General features: G+C 42.7%; 1 protein-coding gene across 2 annotated transcripts in view; it reads right to left on the reverse strand.

Annotated features, from left to right (window-relative positions):
* The window catches only part of LOC142493957 (guanine nucleotide-binding protein G(q) subunit alpha), a 153550-nt gene that overhangs the window by 20999 nt on the left and 113744 nt on the right, over positions 1–18807 (reverse strand). For both annotated transcript variants that reach the window (XM_075598764.1, XM_075598770.1), the window contains exons 4-5: positions 10882–11010; positions 9519–9648 (exon numbers count right to left, since the gene is read on the reverse strand). In XM_075598764.1, coding sequence (XP_075454879.1) covers positions 9519–9648; positions 10882–11010 — 259 coding nt within the window. The remainder of the gene's footprint in view (positions 1–9518; positions 9649–10881; positions 11011–18807) is intronic.

Raw genomic sequence — 18807 nt, forward strand, 5'->3', positions numbered from 1 at the left:
GAGATTTAAAGCATCTTTTGATTTCTATAGCAGGCTTTAACCACCTCCCAGCAGTGCAAGATATGTGTAACACTTTCCCCATTTGTGATAATTTGTTGCCAATTTTCCTAGCAGTTTGAGCTGTAAACTGTAACAATAGATAATATCTTAGTAATAGAAGGATACATTTTAGCTGCTAAGTCACACTGACTCAGCAGCCATTATGGTAGTGACACAATCAGGATTTTTACAGATTTATAACAGGAAAACTAAACAATTGCCAGTACATGTACATTTATACATTGTCACATGATTTACATATACAAATATAACGGGTATTCCCCCTACCCCAATCGCAGATAGAGTGCATGTGAGGGGGAACCTATATGTTACCAGGTGTGGTGCGTATAGCTGCAGGTTCACAGGAGGCCTGAGCCTCCGCTGATGGGAACCTGGGGTGAATCCTCTGGAACGATCTTTCTTACAGCGCCTCCACCTATGTAGGATTTTAGGAATGTAGAATGTACCCCACACAGGACCCACATATAGTAACCACATACACAGGAGTATAAGTATAACAGTTTACTATATGCAGAATCAAACATAACACATTACACATACATCAGCAATAATAACAGTGTCACCCTGTAACACTACTAAGCACTACTATCCGTCTTCTCACAGTGCCTTAACCCCCACACCGTATTCCTCCCCAACACCGTGTACCCAGAGTCCCATGAGTCCACTTAGAGACCCAGAACCTATAGGCGGGATCAGCGCCTGATGTACCGGTTTTGTTGGTGCACGTATAATACGATACCTGCCCCAGTGCTCCAGCACCTGGGGCTGCAGATTCTTCACAAAGGATCCGCCGCTCTGCAATATCCTCTGCGACGTCCTGAAACTCTGCCTGGCGGTGAGTGGCTCCCGCATGGAGTGATCCACCTTTGGAAAGTCTCTTGCTGTAGAGCCTGTCTGAGCCCAGACGCAGGCCGCGATCACTGCGTGCAACTGGCACCGGTGATATCACATAGAACTGGGTACTATAGAAAGCAACCCCTCCTTGCACTGAAGGGGCCTTTCCTGAAACTGCCAAACTAACTGCTGTGGCTGCACTGCAAAGCAACACTGTCTCAGCTAGCTATCCTGCTCAGCTAAGGTGGCAGCATCCCTCTCTTGGGTCTGTCCCTAGCTGCAGAAGCTCACTGGTGACTCAGGGCTATCTGGGGCCTGGGGAGGGTACACTGGCCTAGTGCACTGGTCACTGACCCTGCACACCTACCTCCTCCCCTGTCTGCCTCCCATCCCTGAGTGACTTCCTTCCTGCCAGCCTGTTAATATATCATCCCCTTCCAGGGAATCCTGCAGCCCTATTGGCTCCCTGGCATCAGGTGGTAAAGCAGCCCCAGATGCTGCTGGGTCTTGTACTCCCCGCATAGGGTCATTAACATTGGCGCTGAGTGCGCCCAGCGTGACGCGCATGCGCAACTTTGTAATGGTCGCCGCCGCGTTTCTGGCACTCCACTGCGCATGCGCGAGGGACAACATGGCAGCGCCCTGCACTGTCGGGCCGCCGCGGAGCCTCCAGAGCACCGGAGCACTCCCTGCTTGGCCCCCACCCACCAGAAATGCCGGCGGGTCCGCCGGTTGACTCCGGCGGCACTCGCCCCTGGCATCAGAGGTAAGGAGGGGGAACGGAGCACCGGGAGGAACCCTGGCTACACTCCCCCCCTGGTGGAAATACCAACATCCCCGCTTTGAGGACAGCGTCACACAGCACAAAGTTATATAATAAAAATGCAGGGCATAGTATATACAACTTATCACAGGTGCATTAACGTCAACAGTACATAACTCAACCACAGTGATACCCGAGGCCAGCTGAGTGTTAGCTGTTTGCTGAGACCAATTGGGGGGTGCTCCTAACTGATAATGTGGGGGTACCTCACTTTAACTTTTGTGAGCCTCCGCCTGTGTAATCTCTTGGAGGTCATGCTCAGGTGCAACAGTCCCAGGTTCCATACTACTTCCTCCCCCTGGTGGAAGGAATAGTAGGGTCTCTCGGCCAGACCTTTACCCGGCGATCCGCGGCATGGGTGCGGTAGTCCAGGAGGTCTTGACCTTTTCCGCGGTCCACCACATGGTGAATGAAGCGCTTCAGCTTGCACCTGTAGGAGGCAATAATTACCAGAGCGGTCTCAACACAGTTTTTTTTGCTTCATCAGTCACTTCTTAAGTGACGTCTCCTGGATACATCACGAGATCAACGTGCAGGTCCATATATTGAGACGGCAGTGCTTGGGTATTCTTCACGATGAAGTAACCGCTGAGCAGGGCCTCTTCCTCGGATATCTCCATCACAACCTGCAGGGAGTTAACGGTTGGTGCCTCACCACTCCGCTGACTTCTGATGGGTATCGGTTCATCTGGAACACTGTCAGGTACCATTTGTGCTTCACTGGGCATCACGATGGGGCTGACTTTTCTCTTCGCCTGGACGATAGGCGGTGGGTACTGGTCCATTCGCACCACTGGACAGCAATCTTCTAAGGGGAACACCTCTGCCAGGACGCGATGCCGAGGTGAGCCAATCACCCTGGTGACCAGACTTAAGGAGCAACCGTGATCCGCGGTCACCTGAGAACTCACACCCGACACCCCTGGGGCAGTCAACTCACCTTGGCTTTGTTTGGTACTGGTTCTAAGCCTAGGACCGATGGTACCATCGTAGTAGGCCGGTCTGGCCGTTGTAGGGCACACGGGCCCATATCATGGCCTGCAGCAGATGCTTCAGCTTCATTTGAGTGGTCCGCCGGCTGGCGCATCACCACGGCTGGTTGGCTGCTGTCATCAGAAGATAAGGATGGGGGTAGGGACACCTCCGCAGGGGAACAGCGTCGGGGTGCCTCGCATTTACTGGCGGCAATCGGCATGAAGCGGTCCTGCTCCGGTGGTACCTGTGGTACAATCCCCATTCTCCCTGGGCAGTCAACCTTCGTTGATTCCGTCATCTGTGGTTCCATCATCTGGGGTTGCGTCTGTGGTTCCGAATCTGGAACCGCGGTTAGGGCGCACGGGCCCTCCGTAGTTGAGGTAGGTTGGTTAGCCGCATCTTCCTCTGCGGGTTCCGTAGCACACAGCAGCACTGGTTTTAGGAACTGTGCCCCGCAACAGGCACACTTGGGTCCCCAGCTCAATTCGCCATCTGGAAAATCACACTTGGGGCATAGACACCTGATGTACCTTTTTCCTTCCACTTTCACTACCTGAACCCCTCGTGGTCGCTGATAGGGATCAAAGTTTATAACACCGGAGAGTTTAAGGTCTGTCTGTAAGCACGTGCACAAAAGAAATGTTACATACAGTCACTCTGCTGGCCAAACACCATACAACTGCGGATGTGGTTTGCTGCATCCTGTACTGTCCTGAGTGGAGACAGCAGTTAATGAGTGAGAATCGCTGTGCTTGCTCCCCCTGGTGGACTCCAGAGGAGGAGCACCCTCTTTCAAGGAGTGGTTCTGACTCTGTGCTGAGCTACTCACAGTGCAGGGGCGGGGCTCTGGTTTTCGCACCAGACCCGGACAGAATTCTGCAACAATTTCTTGTACAGTCCTGGTGCTCGCCCGACTTGGCGTGAGACGCCATCTTAGGTGTGACTCACTGAGGGAGCCTCCATTTTGATCACAGTCTCATCAATTACACTATGGCTCTCTGTATAAATAGGGGGGAAGCCTTCTGGTGGGGCCTCTGGTTTTCCTGGCATTTCAAGGTAGATAACGGGACCCCACCCTTTATTGAGGATTCCACAGAGCCATAATTTGGAGGGACCCCCTTCTCTTATTAAATCTTATTCGGCCCTCACCAACACTGAGCACCACACTCCGTCTGCATCTATGCAGCGGCCTAAGACTTTTGCACCCCATAAGCCTGGGTACTGACCCACTATTAAGCAAATATCACAGGAGGGAGTGACAGCAGGAACTTGTCCTACAGCAAGGGTTTGTGAGGGCGGGACTTGCCCTTTTAATGCCCATTCGTACACATCTTGGCAGGATGGCAATGATAATGAGAACAACATAATTTATTGAGTTCGGGCACCCCAGGTCTGATCTCAGCAGCGCCTCCAAATGTAATGGGTATTCCCACTACCCCAATCGCAGATAGAGTGCATGTGAGGGGGAACCTATATGTTACCAGGTGTGGTGCGTATACCTGCAGGTTCACAGGAGGCCTGAGCCTCCGCTGATGGGAACCTGGGGTGAATCCTCTGGAACAATCTTTCTTACAGCGCCTCCACCTATGTAGGATTCTAGGAGTGTAGAATGTACCCCACACAGGACCCACATATAGTAACCACATACACAGGAGTATAAGTGTAACAGTTTACTATATGCAGAATCAAACATAACACATTACACATACATCAGCAATAATAACAGTGTCACCCTGTAACACTACTAAGCACTACTATCCGTCTTCTCACAGTGCCTTAACCCCCACACCTTATTTCACCCCCAACACCGTGTACCCAGAGTCCCACTAGTTCACTAAGAGACCCAGAACCTATAGGCGGGATCAGCGCCTGATCTACCGGTTTTGTTGGTGCACGTATAATACGATACCTGCCCCAGTGCCTGGGGCTGCAGATTCTTCACAAAGGATCCGCCGCTCTGCGATATCCTCTGCGATGTCCTGAAACACACACACACACACACACACACACACACACACACACACACACACACACACACACACACACACACACACACACACACACACCTCTAGTGCTAAGTTTATTAGTGAGTAGCATGTTAGAGAAAAAAACTAAATAAATACATATATGTGGGAATAAAAATGTGCTTATGAGGTCTTGTGAAATAAGTGTTCAAATACAATGTAAAAGTAAATCTATATGCATCATGTGTTTAGGGATTTGATTTTCATAGGACCCCAAGGGCCAATTTTACCCACACAAATATAGAAGTGCAATTGCGTGATTGGGGACCTGTGCCCTAATTCAATCTACATGTCCCATATATTTATAGGAATAAAATGGTGTCTGTGAGCCATTGTCACTGTGTTGGTCTCTCCTTTTAACCTTTGGGATTGCTCTAAAAATTGAAATATCTGATCACCACAATAGATGATAGACAGTAATGATAGATAGAGTACTTCCCTGCCCCACCCCCCCACCCCCCATCACTTGAATATCTGTGCAGTGACGCGGGGGACAAGAATATGAAGTGCCTGTGATGTAGACATCACACTGAGTTAAATAAACCGAGGGCCTTCCTGGAGCTGATCCGTGGTCCCCCAACCTCCTGGGTTCCTGAGATATTTCTACTTTGTGCCCTCTGGAAACAAAAAGGGGAGCCGGGGTCAGCTTCATTTCGGCAGCCAACAGAAGGCTGCAAGGCCATTAGAAGAGGATTATGTGGCTTGTTATCCGTGACCCGGCACCATATTTGTCATCTTTCTGAGTCGAGAGACTGGGACAAAAAAAAACCTAGAAATATCTTGGGAACGGGAGGCCTGGATTCAGGTAACCTTCAAGTGCAGAGGCTGCATAACTGTATAAGCAAGCGTGATTTTTTTTGCTCTCGAGCCAGAGCCGTCGACGGTACAGCTATGGAAGGTTTCCGCCATCAGATAACGGCATGAGATGAGGGGGGAGATGGGGGGGAATGGAAGGGGAAATTGCTGCTTTAGGTAACGAAGACTGTATTTTCATTCATTCAAACAACATAACAGGACTTTTTCTGCCAGTTAAAGCACTTCTATTATTTCTACATAATAATATATACTGTATGAACACCATGGCAGAATGTTCGATTTTCAGGGACCTGGATTGCATTGACCTTGCAAATGAGGTCCCCGTCACTAAATTAATTGCATTCACAGCATGAAATGCATTCCTATGTAAAAATATCCCACATACCTCTCACATTTTTACGTAATGTGCTTTGCATTTATATTTCAAACACCTAGCTCTACATCAACAGATTGTTTCCCTGAATTGTACAGTATATTAGGCATACTTATAATATTCAGTCAACACTATTATTCGGACACACATTTCTAGATTTTTTTCTTCATTATATAAACATAAGAATGAAACCATGAGCAATTGTTCTGCATTTTAACAGTGCTGACATTGGGCTCTATCAGCTGAAAGCATTTCAGTAGCTAATTTCCCCCCACTTTTTTTTTTTTTTAAATCTTTATGCAACATTAAAAATAAATGGACAGGAGCTCGTTAAAGTTTGCTTTGAGCTGGAAATTTTTGAAAAATATCAGCAGATTTAACAATGGTGACTACCTAGGCCAAGAGTGGCCAACTCCAGTCCCCAACAGGTCAGGTTTTAAGGATGTCCCTGCTTCAGCACAGGTGGCTCAGTCCTGTTGGTGGCCCTTGAGGACTGGAGTTTGCTACTCGTGCCATACATCAAATCTCAATTATTCTTTACATAGAAACTAAAGAAATGTTAACAGCCTCCCCCTCCCAGTTGCCGTTGGTAAAATCCTTTACTAATTAAGTGTCATAACCAGCTGAACATTGGATGTGTACAATAAACAGTGTTCGACAAACCTATACATTTGCACGCCCCGGGCGAGTGGATTTAACATTGTGGCGAGCTCCTATTGGCCCAAGCAGCACACGTGTGGTACTAGGTGGCGAGTAGATTTTTTTGTTTGGCGAGTAGATTTTTTGGTGATTTGTCGACCACTGACAATAAAGAATACCCAATTTTAGCCACTTTTGGTTTCTGAGATACTGTGACAATGACAAGGAGGTGGTGCAACTTGCTGTAGCATTCCCACTTCCCAAAAACATACTGTACCAAACCACAACTTCATATTAACAATCCCATCTTTCATGTAGTCCGGGAAACACGAGTGAGAAACGCTGGCTCAACAAACCAGCTGACACTGGATATAATTTGGGAAGCACTTAACTCATTTTAATCACAATTACATTGACATTTGAGCTAGTTTATCTAATCCTTGCAGAGGAAAACAATGCATCCATATTCCCCAATTACTGGAAATATGTGGTTTAAAGCTGCAGACCAAGCAATATCCAACATGTTTTTTTTTTTTTTTTTAAATAAATCAGTTCTATACTATGAGAAAATATTTGTAGTATTTTTTTTTTTAAACAACTCAATTACATGTTTAATGTATTATAAATGTAACAAGCATTTTTAGTTTTTTATAGCAACAATTTACAAAGTCACATCCCCTTCCTTTTCTGAAACAGGCTCTGGCACACCCCTGTTTTAGCCCTGCCCTCTCTGTAGCAGTGCACCAATTGTATCTAGTGACTGCCTGGTCACATGATCTTCCCCACCGAACTGTGCATCTTTGGTCCTCTTCTGCTTCCCAGACAGCCATTTGTTAAACCCTCGATCCAAATCTCCGCCGATCGATCACAGGAGAACGGATCGATCGGCAACTTAGCTAATCACTAACCATTGAGTGGATTATATTGATGCACATATTAAAGGGACTAAATAAATAAAAACGGCAACTTGGACTGCCGCTTTAAGTAGTGAGCCACACAGTAATTGTACACTCCATACACTGTCTTAGCAAGCTCAAAACCCAACCCACTACATTGTATATATATATATATATTTGTGTCATTGGGCGTGCTACTGGGTTTGGGTTTACCTGGACGTAAAATATTTTGATCAAAGTATTGAACTAAACGAGGAAAGAATATATATTTAAAAGTCAAAGTAATGTACTAAATAATTAATTATATTGGATGTAGCATTAGGGCTAGACACGACCACACAACTCACTGTGCAACATACTTTACAGTGAGGACATCACTGCTGCTGTGCTCTCCCCATCACATCGGTTCCTGTGTACTCTGGGCAGGGGTGGACAAAATGATAAAATACCTAGGAGCTAGACAGAATTTTTACGAGCCAGCGATTTTTTGTTAGGCACGGGGGATGAGGGGGGGGGGGGGGGGGGTTGTGGCGATCTGTGACACACTCTCTCTCTTTACTGTTCCACTTCATAAATTATTTGGGAGCCTGTGGATAATTTCTTTATAGATAGAAATAATAGATAGATATATCTGATAGATAGATCTAAATAAAATCTCAGACATTCCTGTAGTGTGATTCCTGGTACAAATGTTCTGTAAAATGATTGTTTATAGAATTTTTGAATGGGGATTATACCAATTCCCTACCTCCTTTATTCTAGTTTTCATTTCTATCAGGGGTATGTGTCCTTTAAGATTTTGGCTCTCCGGTGATCATACCACCTGGAGAAACCCTCGGTCTAATCCCAACCTAAAATGTATATGTAAAGAAAGAAGAAAAGAGAAGTGCATACTCATTGTGTAATTCTGTGATAAATAGTAATGCAGTTAAAACAGAGGATTGATGCACTCACATTTTGTGCAAATAAAACAGCGTATCTGTCAGATGAGTGGTTTAGACGAGGGCACATAAGGGGCTCTCCTTTGGTCAGGTCGCATTACACTATAGGGGCATGCACTTCTCTTTTTCCTTCAGGTTAAACATGGATTGATCAATCCTATATGAAACTGCAGCACACTTGTGTGACTATTTTTAAAGACTCTTAAGGACCTTTGTCATCATTTCTTTTTCAATTTGAACACTCACTATTTATATTTTGAACTGCAATTTACATTGTGTTTTTTTATCTTGTTCTAATTGGATTCATTCTACATTTTTTGAGTTGGACTTTCTGCTGAACGTTTAATTTTTCTCTCTCACATACAGTATATATATGTATATATTTTTTTTACCTAGATGTGTTTACTGTATTTTCACATTTCTTATATCAATATGCGATAGGAAACACTTTCTGTAATAGATGCATCTATATAGATGTGATACCTTCATTTTATAGTTCTCTTCATTGATAATATTTTGAAAAAAAATAAAAATAAATTGTAAAGCTATTTTTCACCAGTAATGCATCACTAACATGTTTAAGCATTGTATTTAGCGCAAACTCCCGTTCTTCTCTAAAATGTATATGTTGCTATATTTGTGATCTGTTCACCTGTCAAAAGGAAGACTTTAAACAATGGTGGTCTTTGGTTATCATGTGTGTTTGGGTATTTAAATATGTGATACATAGAGTTTTAAAGTCACACAACAGACTACACAGTATGTGATGCATATGATTGAGGAACTGTTTTAATGCTGAAAAAGCAATCTTATGCATTTAATTACCAAGGACACCATCCCTACATAAACGATACATGTGCTAGTTAAACAAGATTCTGGAACTGCCAAGTAAAGGTTGCTGTACATTCTTGCAGGGCAATAGGGTTCATTACTTTATTCAGATACTGTATCTCAAGGAAAGACACTGGAACATTCAATGCATATCTTTTCTGCTGGTCCCTGAAATCAATGTTTTTGCAGGTCCCTATGGCAGTGGAGGGTTAATAATAGTGATTTTTCTCATGTTCAGAGAGTCCTAACCTACTATGGGGTAGACGATCAATAAACTCATATGAAGGCGCTTCTGCTTCTCCTTACCTCATTGTCCGATTCCACCAGCACTTGATCGTATTCACTGAGGGCTACTAGGAACATTATGGAGGTGACATTTTCAAAGCAGTGTATCCATTTTCTTCTTTCAGATCGCTGCCCTCCTACGTCCACCATTCTGCAGAATGAACAGTAACCCTTAGCCACAACGAAAGCCAAATATGGCCCTGAATATACAGGCACATTTAGTTTCTATGCATCAATCACTCAGTAAGTATTGAAAATGTCATAAGGATTTGGCAGTGTTTCTCCTCCCCCCCCCCCCCCACCCCACCCCCCAAATGTTAATACATTTTATTCCCAAACTACAGGTTTCCATTTTCATTTGTAATTATGTATTTTAGTATGAAAAACACACACTGGCATTTGTTACACAACGACCGCAACATTGGAAATTACTCCTAGAGTCTTTCCACAGTTATGTACCAAACTACAACAAGCCATATTGAATGAAAATAATCTTTTATACCTATTTTTGTAACGTTTTACTTATTTTGGTATTGAGGTATTTAAAGAACCAAATTAATATATATTTTTGACGTTTAATATCCGAATTCTTGTCAGTATTTGTAACGTTTTAATTTTATTGCAACTCTAAAACATGCTGGTAAATGAGGGAGTACATATTAGTGCGCCGGATAATAAAAAGATGATTTCCAAAAAAGGTGTTCGAGAGATGATCACCAAAAAAGATTCCCAGTTAAGTTGCACTCAGCCTATTGTTTATTTTTCCTTATGATTAAACAGTAGGTGTCTTAAGGTTACTTATATTTCAAAAAACCCCAAGGAGATAAGTACATAGGGAAATACTAACATTTAAAATCATTTTATTAAACTCATCTATCAAAAATAAACCAAACGACTAAGATATAATTATCACTGGTGTAACAATTAGCACATACTGTGTAAAAAAGAGAAGCAAGAATTTTAATATAGTATAGTTTATTTGGGTTTATTTTTGATAGATGAGTTTAATAAAATGATTTTAAATGTTAGTATTTCCCTATGTACTTATCTCCTTGGGGTTTTTTGAAATATAAGTAACCTTGAGACACCTACTGTTTAATTATAAGGAAAAATAAACAATAGGCTGAGTGCAACTTAACTGGGAATCTTTTTTGGTGATCATCTCTCGAACACCTTTTTTGGAAATATATCGTTTTTTTCCCACTGCACCGCCACTACAACTATTTAATGATGGATATTAAGGTTGAGCAGGAATGACCCCCCTTCCTACTTATAATAAAAAGATGATCAATATTAAAGATAATCATCACATACAGTCCATACATAAAGCTATGGGAAAATGGCAAATGACAAGAGTTTTATTGGGTTTCTTTCTGTACTGTACCTGAAGATGACGCTTTGTAAGTCGAAAGGATACTCAATAATTCCTGTTGTCGGGACTCGAACTCTCAGCACATCTTGTTGCGTGGGAAGGTATCCACAACCTGCTATACGGTCCAAGTCATTCAGATAGCTACAGATTTCAATTCAAGAGAGAGAGAGGGTGATGCATCAATGCTAAGATAAGGTTTTTTTGACGTATTGCTCCATTTTCTGGTTCCATTTGCATGAAATGTAAGAAAGCGTCTCCGACATTTGACACAAATTATTAGCCAGAGGAATTTATGCCACTTCAGACTTGGCAGATTTCTTTAATGCAAATAAACAATAAAAACGTGACACACAGAGACACCCAATTTTCTTATTTGAAGTACAGTACTGCATGATATATTTTTAATGCTACCCAATTTTCCAACTCTATCTGTGCATGAAATGTCTGTGAATTCACTGCATCACTGTATCACCCTGTTCTTTTAATGTAACCATGCATTTTTTTATAACTCCTATGCCCGGGACATACTTGAAAACGAGAGGTAACTCTCAATGTATTACTTACTGGTAAAAACATCTTTATAAATAAACAAATTCAACCAATGGAGAGAAGCAGAAAGCAATATTGCAACACAAACATCATCTGCACACTATTTTATACAGTGTAAAATCCTCTCACAGTGGCAGAACACTTGGATACAAGTGTAGGGGGGTAAGGAAAAGCTGTATAACCAAAAAAGGAGCAAAAACATGCACAGCAAATCATTTGGTATTCACTCATCAGTTCCTATAATTTCCTGCAGCACACATAGTTTTCTAATAAAAGCATTTAATGCAGGATTTTTGTTAAAAAATAAAATCTAAAAACCTTGCATTTCCTACACCGCAGCATCTTAGCATTAACATAGACTTGAATTGTGAACTGTTGCACGGAATAATAAATAATAGTCATCCGTTTCCCACTGGAACAGCTAATTCGCAGGAAGACCAGTCATTTGCCTTGGTGTAGAATTGCATATTGGAAAGGCATGATTTATTTATGCTCTAAAATGCAGAAAAGCCGAGGGTACTATTTCTTAATTCTTCCCGTACAAGAAACACAAAGGACTATGAAATGAAGAGAGAGAAATATTAAATAACACACTAATGAAATATGAATGGTAAACATTAGGAGTCCCAATGAAAAGCTTGCTTTTCCAATGTTATTTACTGTATATGTTGCGTGCTAATTCCTGGACCTGCAAAATCATAGAAACGTCACTACTAAATATGGTCAGTGTTAGATTTAAGCATCATTGCCACGCTCAACCCACGGCTGCAATTATAAGGGATGCATTGGAAGGTTTGAATCTGATGCACAGTGTCTCAAAGCAACGTGGCACCTCTCTCTTTCTGCTTTTCATTCCCCCACCCCCTACATGTGCTGTGGTGAGAGAGAATGTGTGGCTGCAACTGGGCCGTGGGAGCCACCACAGAACTGCCTTGGGACATGGTGCAGCAAATATATTCCTCTAGCAGCCCGAAGAGAAAGCGAGAGGAAAGAAGGGTCAGTGTGTGGGGAAAGTAGAGGGGGAAGTGTGATGCTACGTATTGAAGCAGTGCAGAAGGGTTAGCGCGGTGCCAATGAGCAGAAAGGGCAGCAGATGATAGAATGAGACAGCTTGAGGTGAGGGAGGACAACTAGCAGCATGAAGTGAACGAGGGCATAAGGGGCAATATTTTGTAGATGAGGGGTGGGATGGACGGTGTTGGGGGTAAACGAGGGAATAAAAAGAAAAATTAAATATGGGCCTAGGCTGGCCAAAGAAAAGGTGGACTTCCTGGGAGAGAAAAGGGGGTCCAAGAGCGATAGTGCCGAGAAAGACCGAATAAACTGCGTGAAAGAAGAAGAACAGACGCCATTATCATTTGCAGGAACGATCAAATCGCTGAACTAGGCTGAGCTTATACTGTGTGCTTTGGCGCTTGATTGGCAGATTTGTAACACGAGCACCAAACGATTGCCTGTTTAGCACACACGCGCCAAGCACCAAGCACAGGATCCTTTGAGGCCGCTCCTAGTGCGCACGATGGAGCGACCGCGCTCTCGCAAGCAAGCGGAGTGTATGAGCTAGGCCTAAGGGACACTAACTAACAACAGACACACACACAAAGAGATAGCGTAGCGGTATTAGATGGTGTATTTTTATCAATTTAAAATACTTTCATTCTGGTGAGGGATATTTGTTTTGCCTGTCATACATTTCCTGGCTTGTGAAATGTGAATGGATATTTTCAGAGTATTCATACACCTGGTGGAGCAAACTATGACACATACTGACAACACAGTGCTGTTCCCGGCGCTGGAAGACACCTTACGTCTCCAACATTTAAGTGTGGTGTAAGGTGCCTCCCAAGGTCGGAAGGTGCCTTACGGCACAGCCCTACTTTGTACACGTGGACCTAACTTTCTCTGCAAACAGTCCTAACCTAAATATACCAAGATTAGCAATCATCATAGATTTCCTCGCTATACATGTACTTTCATCACCCCCACATTTGTCCAAACATTTTTGCTGCTCTCCAGCACAAAAAAGGGGTTATGTTAAAGATAAAAAGCGTGTGACTGAATAGATTAGAAATGTTACTTTCTACAGCAGCGGCGGCTGTCAAACATTTCTTGTGACAGACTCCTCCGTTCGCAAGTCAATGAAATGGAGAGAGGAGCGACAGCGGACGTACCTTTTCTGCCTCGCTTTAAACAGCGAGGTCTAAATAAATGTATCTTACAAAATAGCTCAAAAAGTTAATTATAGCTGTAAATTTGTTTTGCGAAAACACGCCGAGTGACTGCTGAGGTCATTTTAAGTAGGTTGCTATGGTGGCAGGCACAAAGTGCATTACCAAGGTTATATGGGCAGCAACAGAGGTTCGCTTACGTGGAGAAGAAAGAAATACCAGAACACGTTTTGGACTTTCACACAGAGCAAAGCAGACTGAGGATTTATCATTGTCTGCTTTTCTAAGGGAAGGCACAGTGCAAATGCATCTACATGCATTTGCAACCCGATTCTTTCTTCTAGTATTTTTAAGATGATGATGTCCAGGGAATGTCACACGGACTGGCACACAGATGTGATTGTGCTACTCCATTTAAAGATGCCCTCTGTGCTACTTGGGATAATGGTGCATTTAATGCAAACTCTTACCAAGCCTGAAAACGAGCATCATGCAGTATAAAAATAAAGATTCAGATTTTTCTCTATCCACTCTAAGCTCCTTAAATCATCCTCATTAGATAAAGCGACACAAAATTAGTATATTTTAAAGTAGCTGCAACAATCAGATACAGAACAGCACAGGAGTGGATTCTTTATTTGTGCTTGACTGAAGTTACAGGGCAACTTGTGTGTCAGCAGCTGTAATCATTGGTTAGAAATTCAAATAAAAATACATTCAAGCTTTTAATCTTCATCTGAAGAAGAGACTTGTAAGGTTGTTAAATATCATATACAAAAACATCTATGTTGGTCCCTTAAAATATATCACCACAGGCAGCAGATACAGTATATACTTTTCCAGGTGTATTATGACAAACAATACAACATAAGAATGTGGAATTTACAAGAACTTTCTGCTTATCAGTGACTACATAACTATGTAACCTCTTTAACCTTTAGAGTGCCCTAGTGACGAAACCGTTAAGTCATGTGCACTCTATCTCCTGTGCAGTCAGTGGGGCTTTAAACTACCTTCACTCAGCTGCACCAGCATCAGCTCAAACTATTTCTATTTAGAAGTAGAAAATAAAATAAAATGTTATACAGAGGGTTCCTCCTCTTTTTACCCTGCAAACTCTGATCTCCCTTTGTGGCTTGGGCAGAGGGGTGGGATTAGATCTCATTGGTGTTCAGGAGTCAGAGGTCCTCTCCGGGTTGCTGCTCAGCTCCGTTATGTCCCAGTGTCTCCGAATGACATTATCACCCGGAGACAAACCCTAGCGGCAGTACGAAGACAGCCTCTCACAGAAAGCACAATGTAGAGGAAAAAGGAATATGAGGTGGCACTCCTGATTAACCGTATGTAGAAGTCAGGGTGCAGGAAGAGGTATCGCTAACCAGTCCAGAAAATTAATGTACAAAAAAGGTTCCTCCGCACATCTTCAATAATCCAGAGCCCTTCCTTACTGTATGTCGCACTGTATCTAGGAATTCACTGTTATTTGCTAGATGACATGTCACGTCCTTGATGACGTCACCACCGTGAGCAGGCTCCACCCATCCTCCCTGGTTTTTCACGCCTTGCGTCCTTCAGTTTATATCCCACAGTGTTCCTGTGCAAGCCTACTAATAGCTCAGCATACAATACTAGCCAAGTTAGGGTCCAATATATGGTAGACCTCGGAACTCTAATCGTGTCTCTATTGATACAATAGGATACTAGTATTACACTCTTACTACATTAAGAGTTTTTATATATACCTCCATCTTTTTGATACTCCACCTGCTGTTATTAACGTTATCTCTCAATTTTTGGTCTATAGCGAATTGTCTCACCTGGGTCTTATATGTCTCTATATACAGCAGTTATTGGGGAGGATATTTTCCTCTTACCCCTAGAGCTAATTTAGCCATAGACATTTTGCTATGATTTCTTAAATCATGGATATTAACCAGCACTGGTGTTGGTGATTAGACCTTGTCACTAGCGTGAAGCCAGCAATCCAAGTGCATACCAGCACAGGAGTATCATTAGACCGTGGCTATCTGTGTTAGTTTGTCCAAATTTATTTAATATTATTGATACTTATTAAAGTCTGATTTGAACTAATTCATCATTACATAAGAACTAGAAGTGCTATGATAGGGACCTCTTATTTTCCTTATTCTCTTATAAGGCCCTGTCTTCTTCCAGGAACTGTGGATTCAAGCCTCTCTTCTCCACATTAAACACATTTTCTGATTTATCCTCCCATCTTACTTCTGGTTGTCGCCTTGGTCTTTTAATCTCCCTTGGAATCCAGCTGAGTACTATCTTTGTCCAACAATGCTCAATTGTTGGACCACTGCTGGGTGAAGGTGCCTCGAGCCCATTGGCGACTGTCAGAGTATGTATCTGTAACACACTCACAGTGGGGCTGACACTCACAGATGGTGGGTCTGACTCTCACAGGCGGTGGGTGTGTCCCTCCCCCCCACACACAGTGTCCGATGCTCACACACACACACACACACACACAGTGGGTCCGACGCTCATGCCCACACACACACCCCACAGTGGATCCGACACTCGTGCCCACCCCCTCAGTGGATCCGACACTCGTGCCCACACACACACCCCACAGTGGGTTCGACGCTCGTGCCCACACACAGTGGGTCAGACGCTTGCGCCCACACACAGAGGGTCTGATGCTCCCGCCCACACACAGTGGGTCCGAATCTCGCGCCCACACACAGTGGGTCTGAAGCTCACACCCACACACTCTTGCCTTTGTTTTCGTATACGTTTCATAGACTCTCCTATTGTTCAAAACCAGTACTGGGTCACAACAAAGCTAGAGTTAGTAGAGGCTCCCACACCGTTAGGAACCTGCCAAGCATGTCTTCTAGATAGCTCCGTATCTTTCCATAAGCATCACATGTGAAATTTGTTCTCTAATTTTCTTACGCGATTGGGGTTCAGTGTATCTTTATGATCAAGCTATCATGCATTTAGAAGCATTTAAGATATGCATGGTGAGTTTAGCTTCATGTCTAGTTACTCCTTTCAGTGGTTTGTTTAACAGAAGTGACCATTGGTCTTTGGGTATTACAATCGCTGTTTTGTCCTGTATGAAATTTTGTCTCAGAGAGACATTATCTTGTATGCATTTTCTTTTATTAAGGTACACGTCGAGCTCTTGGCAAATTCCTCCCAGATATCCTGCCACTCCCCCCAATCCAGATCTGCCCCAAGTCCCTTTCCCAAACCAGGATATACTTCTTTGCCTGAATCACCCACCGTGGACAAGATCTAGTAAAGAAGTCAAGTTAGTTTTGTCTGACTTCCTGCAAATAAGGCAAATGTTTTCGAAAAAGGAAATATCAGGGATAATATTTTGTCTAAATGTGTTGGCAATAAAGTGTCTAACCTGCAGGTATTTGTAATGGTCTGATTTTGGGAGGGAGAAGTGCTCTTGTAGTTCGTGGAACGACTTGTGCGTCGTTTCCTTATACAGGTCTTTTATTCTGCAAATCCCTTTGTTATCCAGCTATTTAATTAAGTTCCCTGACATGAAAGCTTTATTTTTGACAAGCGGGTCATTAGAGATGGGCTATATGCAAGTTTACACTTTAGTTTGGATGAGTCGCAAACATTAAGTAAATGTTTTATGATTAGGATCTGTAAAGCCAACCTAGGTCTGTTTATTTAGTTCAACCATATGATAGATTCCAGGGGCAATGGGGCAATGGGGCCACCAGATTAGCCTCTAGGTCAACCCACAGGGTAATCCCATAGGGTAGGTGCCACGTAACTAATTTCCCTAATTGAGACACTTTATAATTATTTATAAATGAAGGGAGGCCAAACCACATGTATCCTTAGCTTCCTGTTCCAGACAAAATAATTAACCTTCTTTTGGAATTGGAGTATATCCTTTGGTTGGGATCAAGATTTGGAGTGAATGGAAGTAGCAAAGAAGGTGTGGTAGAATGTTAATTTAATCACCCATATTCGTCCAATCCATGAAATTGGATGTGAACCTCAGCGAGGTATCTTTCTCTAGTTTTTTAAGTAACAAGCCATAATTAACTGTACACAGTGATTTATAGTCTCTGTTCGTTGAATTCACAGATATTTTATACAAGAAGACTCCCATTTGAAATAAAAAAATTGGCTGAAGCAATTTTACTGAGGGATGCGGAAGATTGGTACAAAAGGTTTCCAATTTGGAGCTATTTATTTAAAACCCTGAGAGGGCTCCAAATGGTGAAATTGTCTGCAATAAATTAGGTAATTAAATAAGGGGCTTTGTAATAGTATTATATCACCCACAAATAGGGCAAGCTTAAATTCCTCTGAAGATATCTTAAACCCTGGGATGTCTGGGTTGTTTATAATCAAACAGCTGAGCAGCTTCACTGATAGGGCAAACAGCAGGGGGGAAAGGGGTCAATGTTGTCTAGTTCCATTTGCTATGAAAAATTATTTTGATAACTGGCCATTCACTACGAGGGAGGCCGAGGGATTAAGAAGCAGAGCTTTTACCTCTTTTCTGAATATTTCCCCACATCCAAGCAAAGCGTTTTGAACATGAATTTCCAATTCAACCGTTCAAAGGCATTTTCAGGATCTAGACTCTACACTACTACCGGGGTTTTGATCAACTGTGCAAGGTCAATTATATTAAACTAGGCATTTGTTGTTCGAGGCTCGTCTCCCACTGAAAGATCCCACCAGGTCAGAGTGTATGAGCCACATCACCATATTATACTTAATATGCAACATTTTAGCATACATTTTTATATCAGAGTTCAAAGGGGAAATGGGTCTGTAGCTGCTACAGTTAGAGGGATCCTTTCCTTTTTTTTTTAATAACTATAATTGTGGTGCTTGACATATATTTAGGTGGACTGGACCCTTGTATGAATGTATTGAATAATTTAGACAAATGGGGGTGGGTATTGCCTTAAACTTTTTAAAATCAATGGTCCAGAGTCTTGCCATTTGTTAAAATGTTTGATCACCTCCGCAACCTCTTCGACTTGATATTTTTTTGAGGAAGATTCCCGGCCACTGTTATCAATGTCTGGGATGATCATAAGAAAATAGGTCAATTGTTTTTATTTTTTTCAGAATTATCACATCACAATACAAAGAAAAGGATACCAATGGAAAGCTGAACTTGTGCTGAAAACTGATATATTGTTTTCATAGATACATAGAAAGTTAGAAAGGAAGGAGTGGAAGTGTATCTAGC

Source organism: Ascaphus truei, chromosome 1 (assembly GCF_040206685.1).
Source record: "Ascaphus truei isolate aAscTru1 chromosome 1, aAscTru1.hap1, whole genome shotgun sequence".
In the NCBI taxonomy this organism is placed as follows: domain Eukaryota; kingdom Metazoa; phylum Chordata; class Amphibia; order Anura; family Ascaphidae; genus Ascaphus; species Ascaphus truei.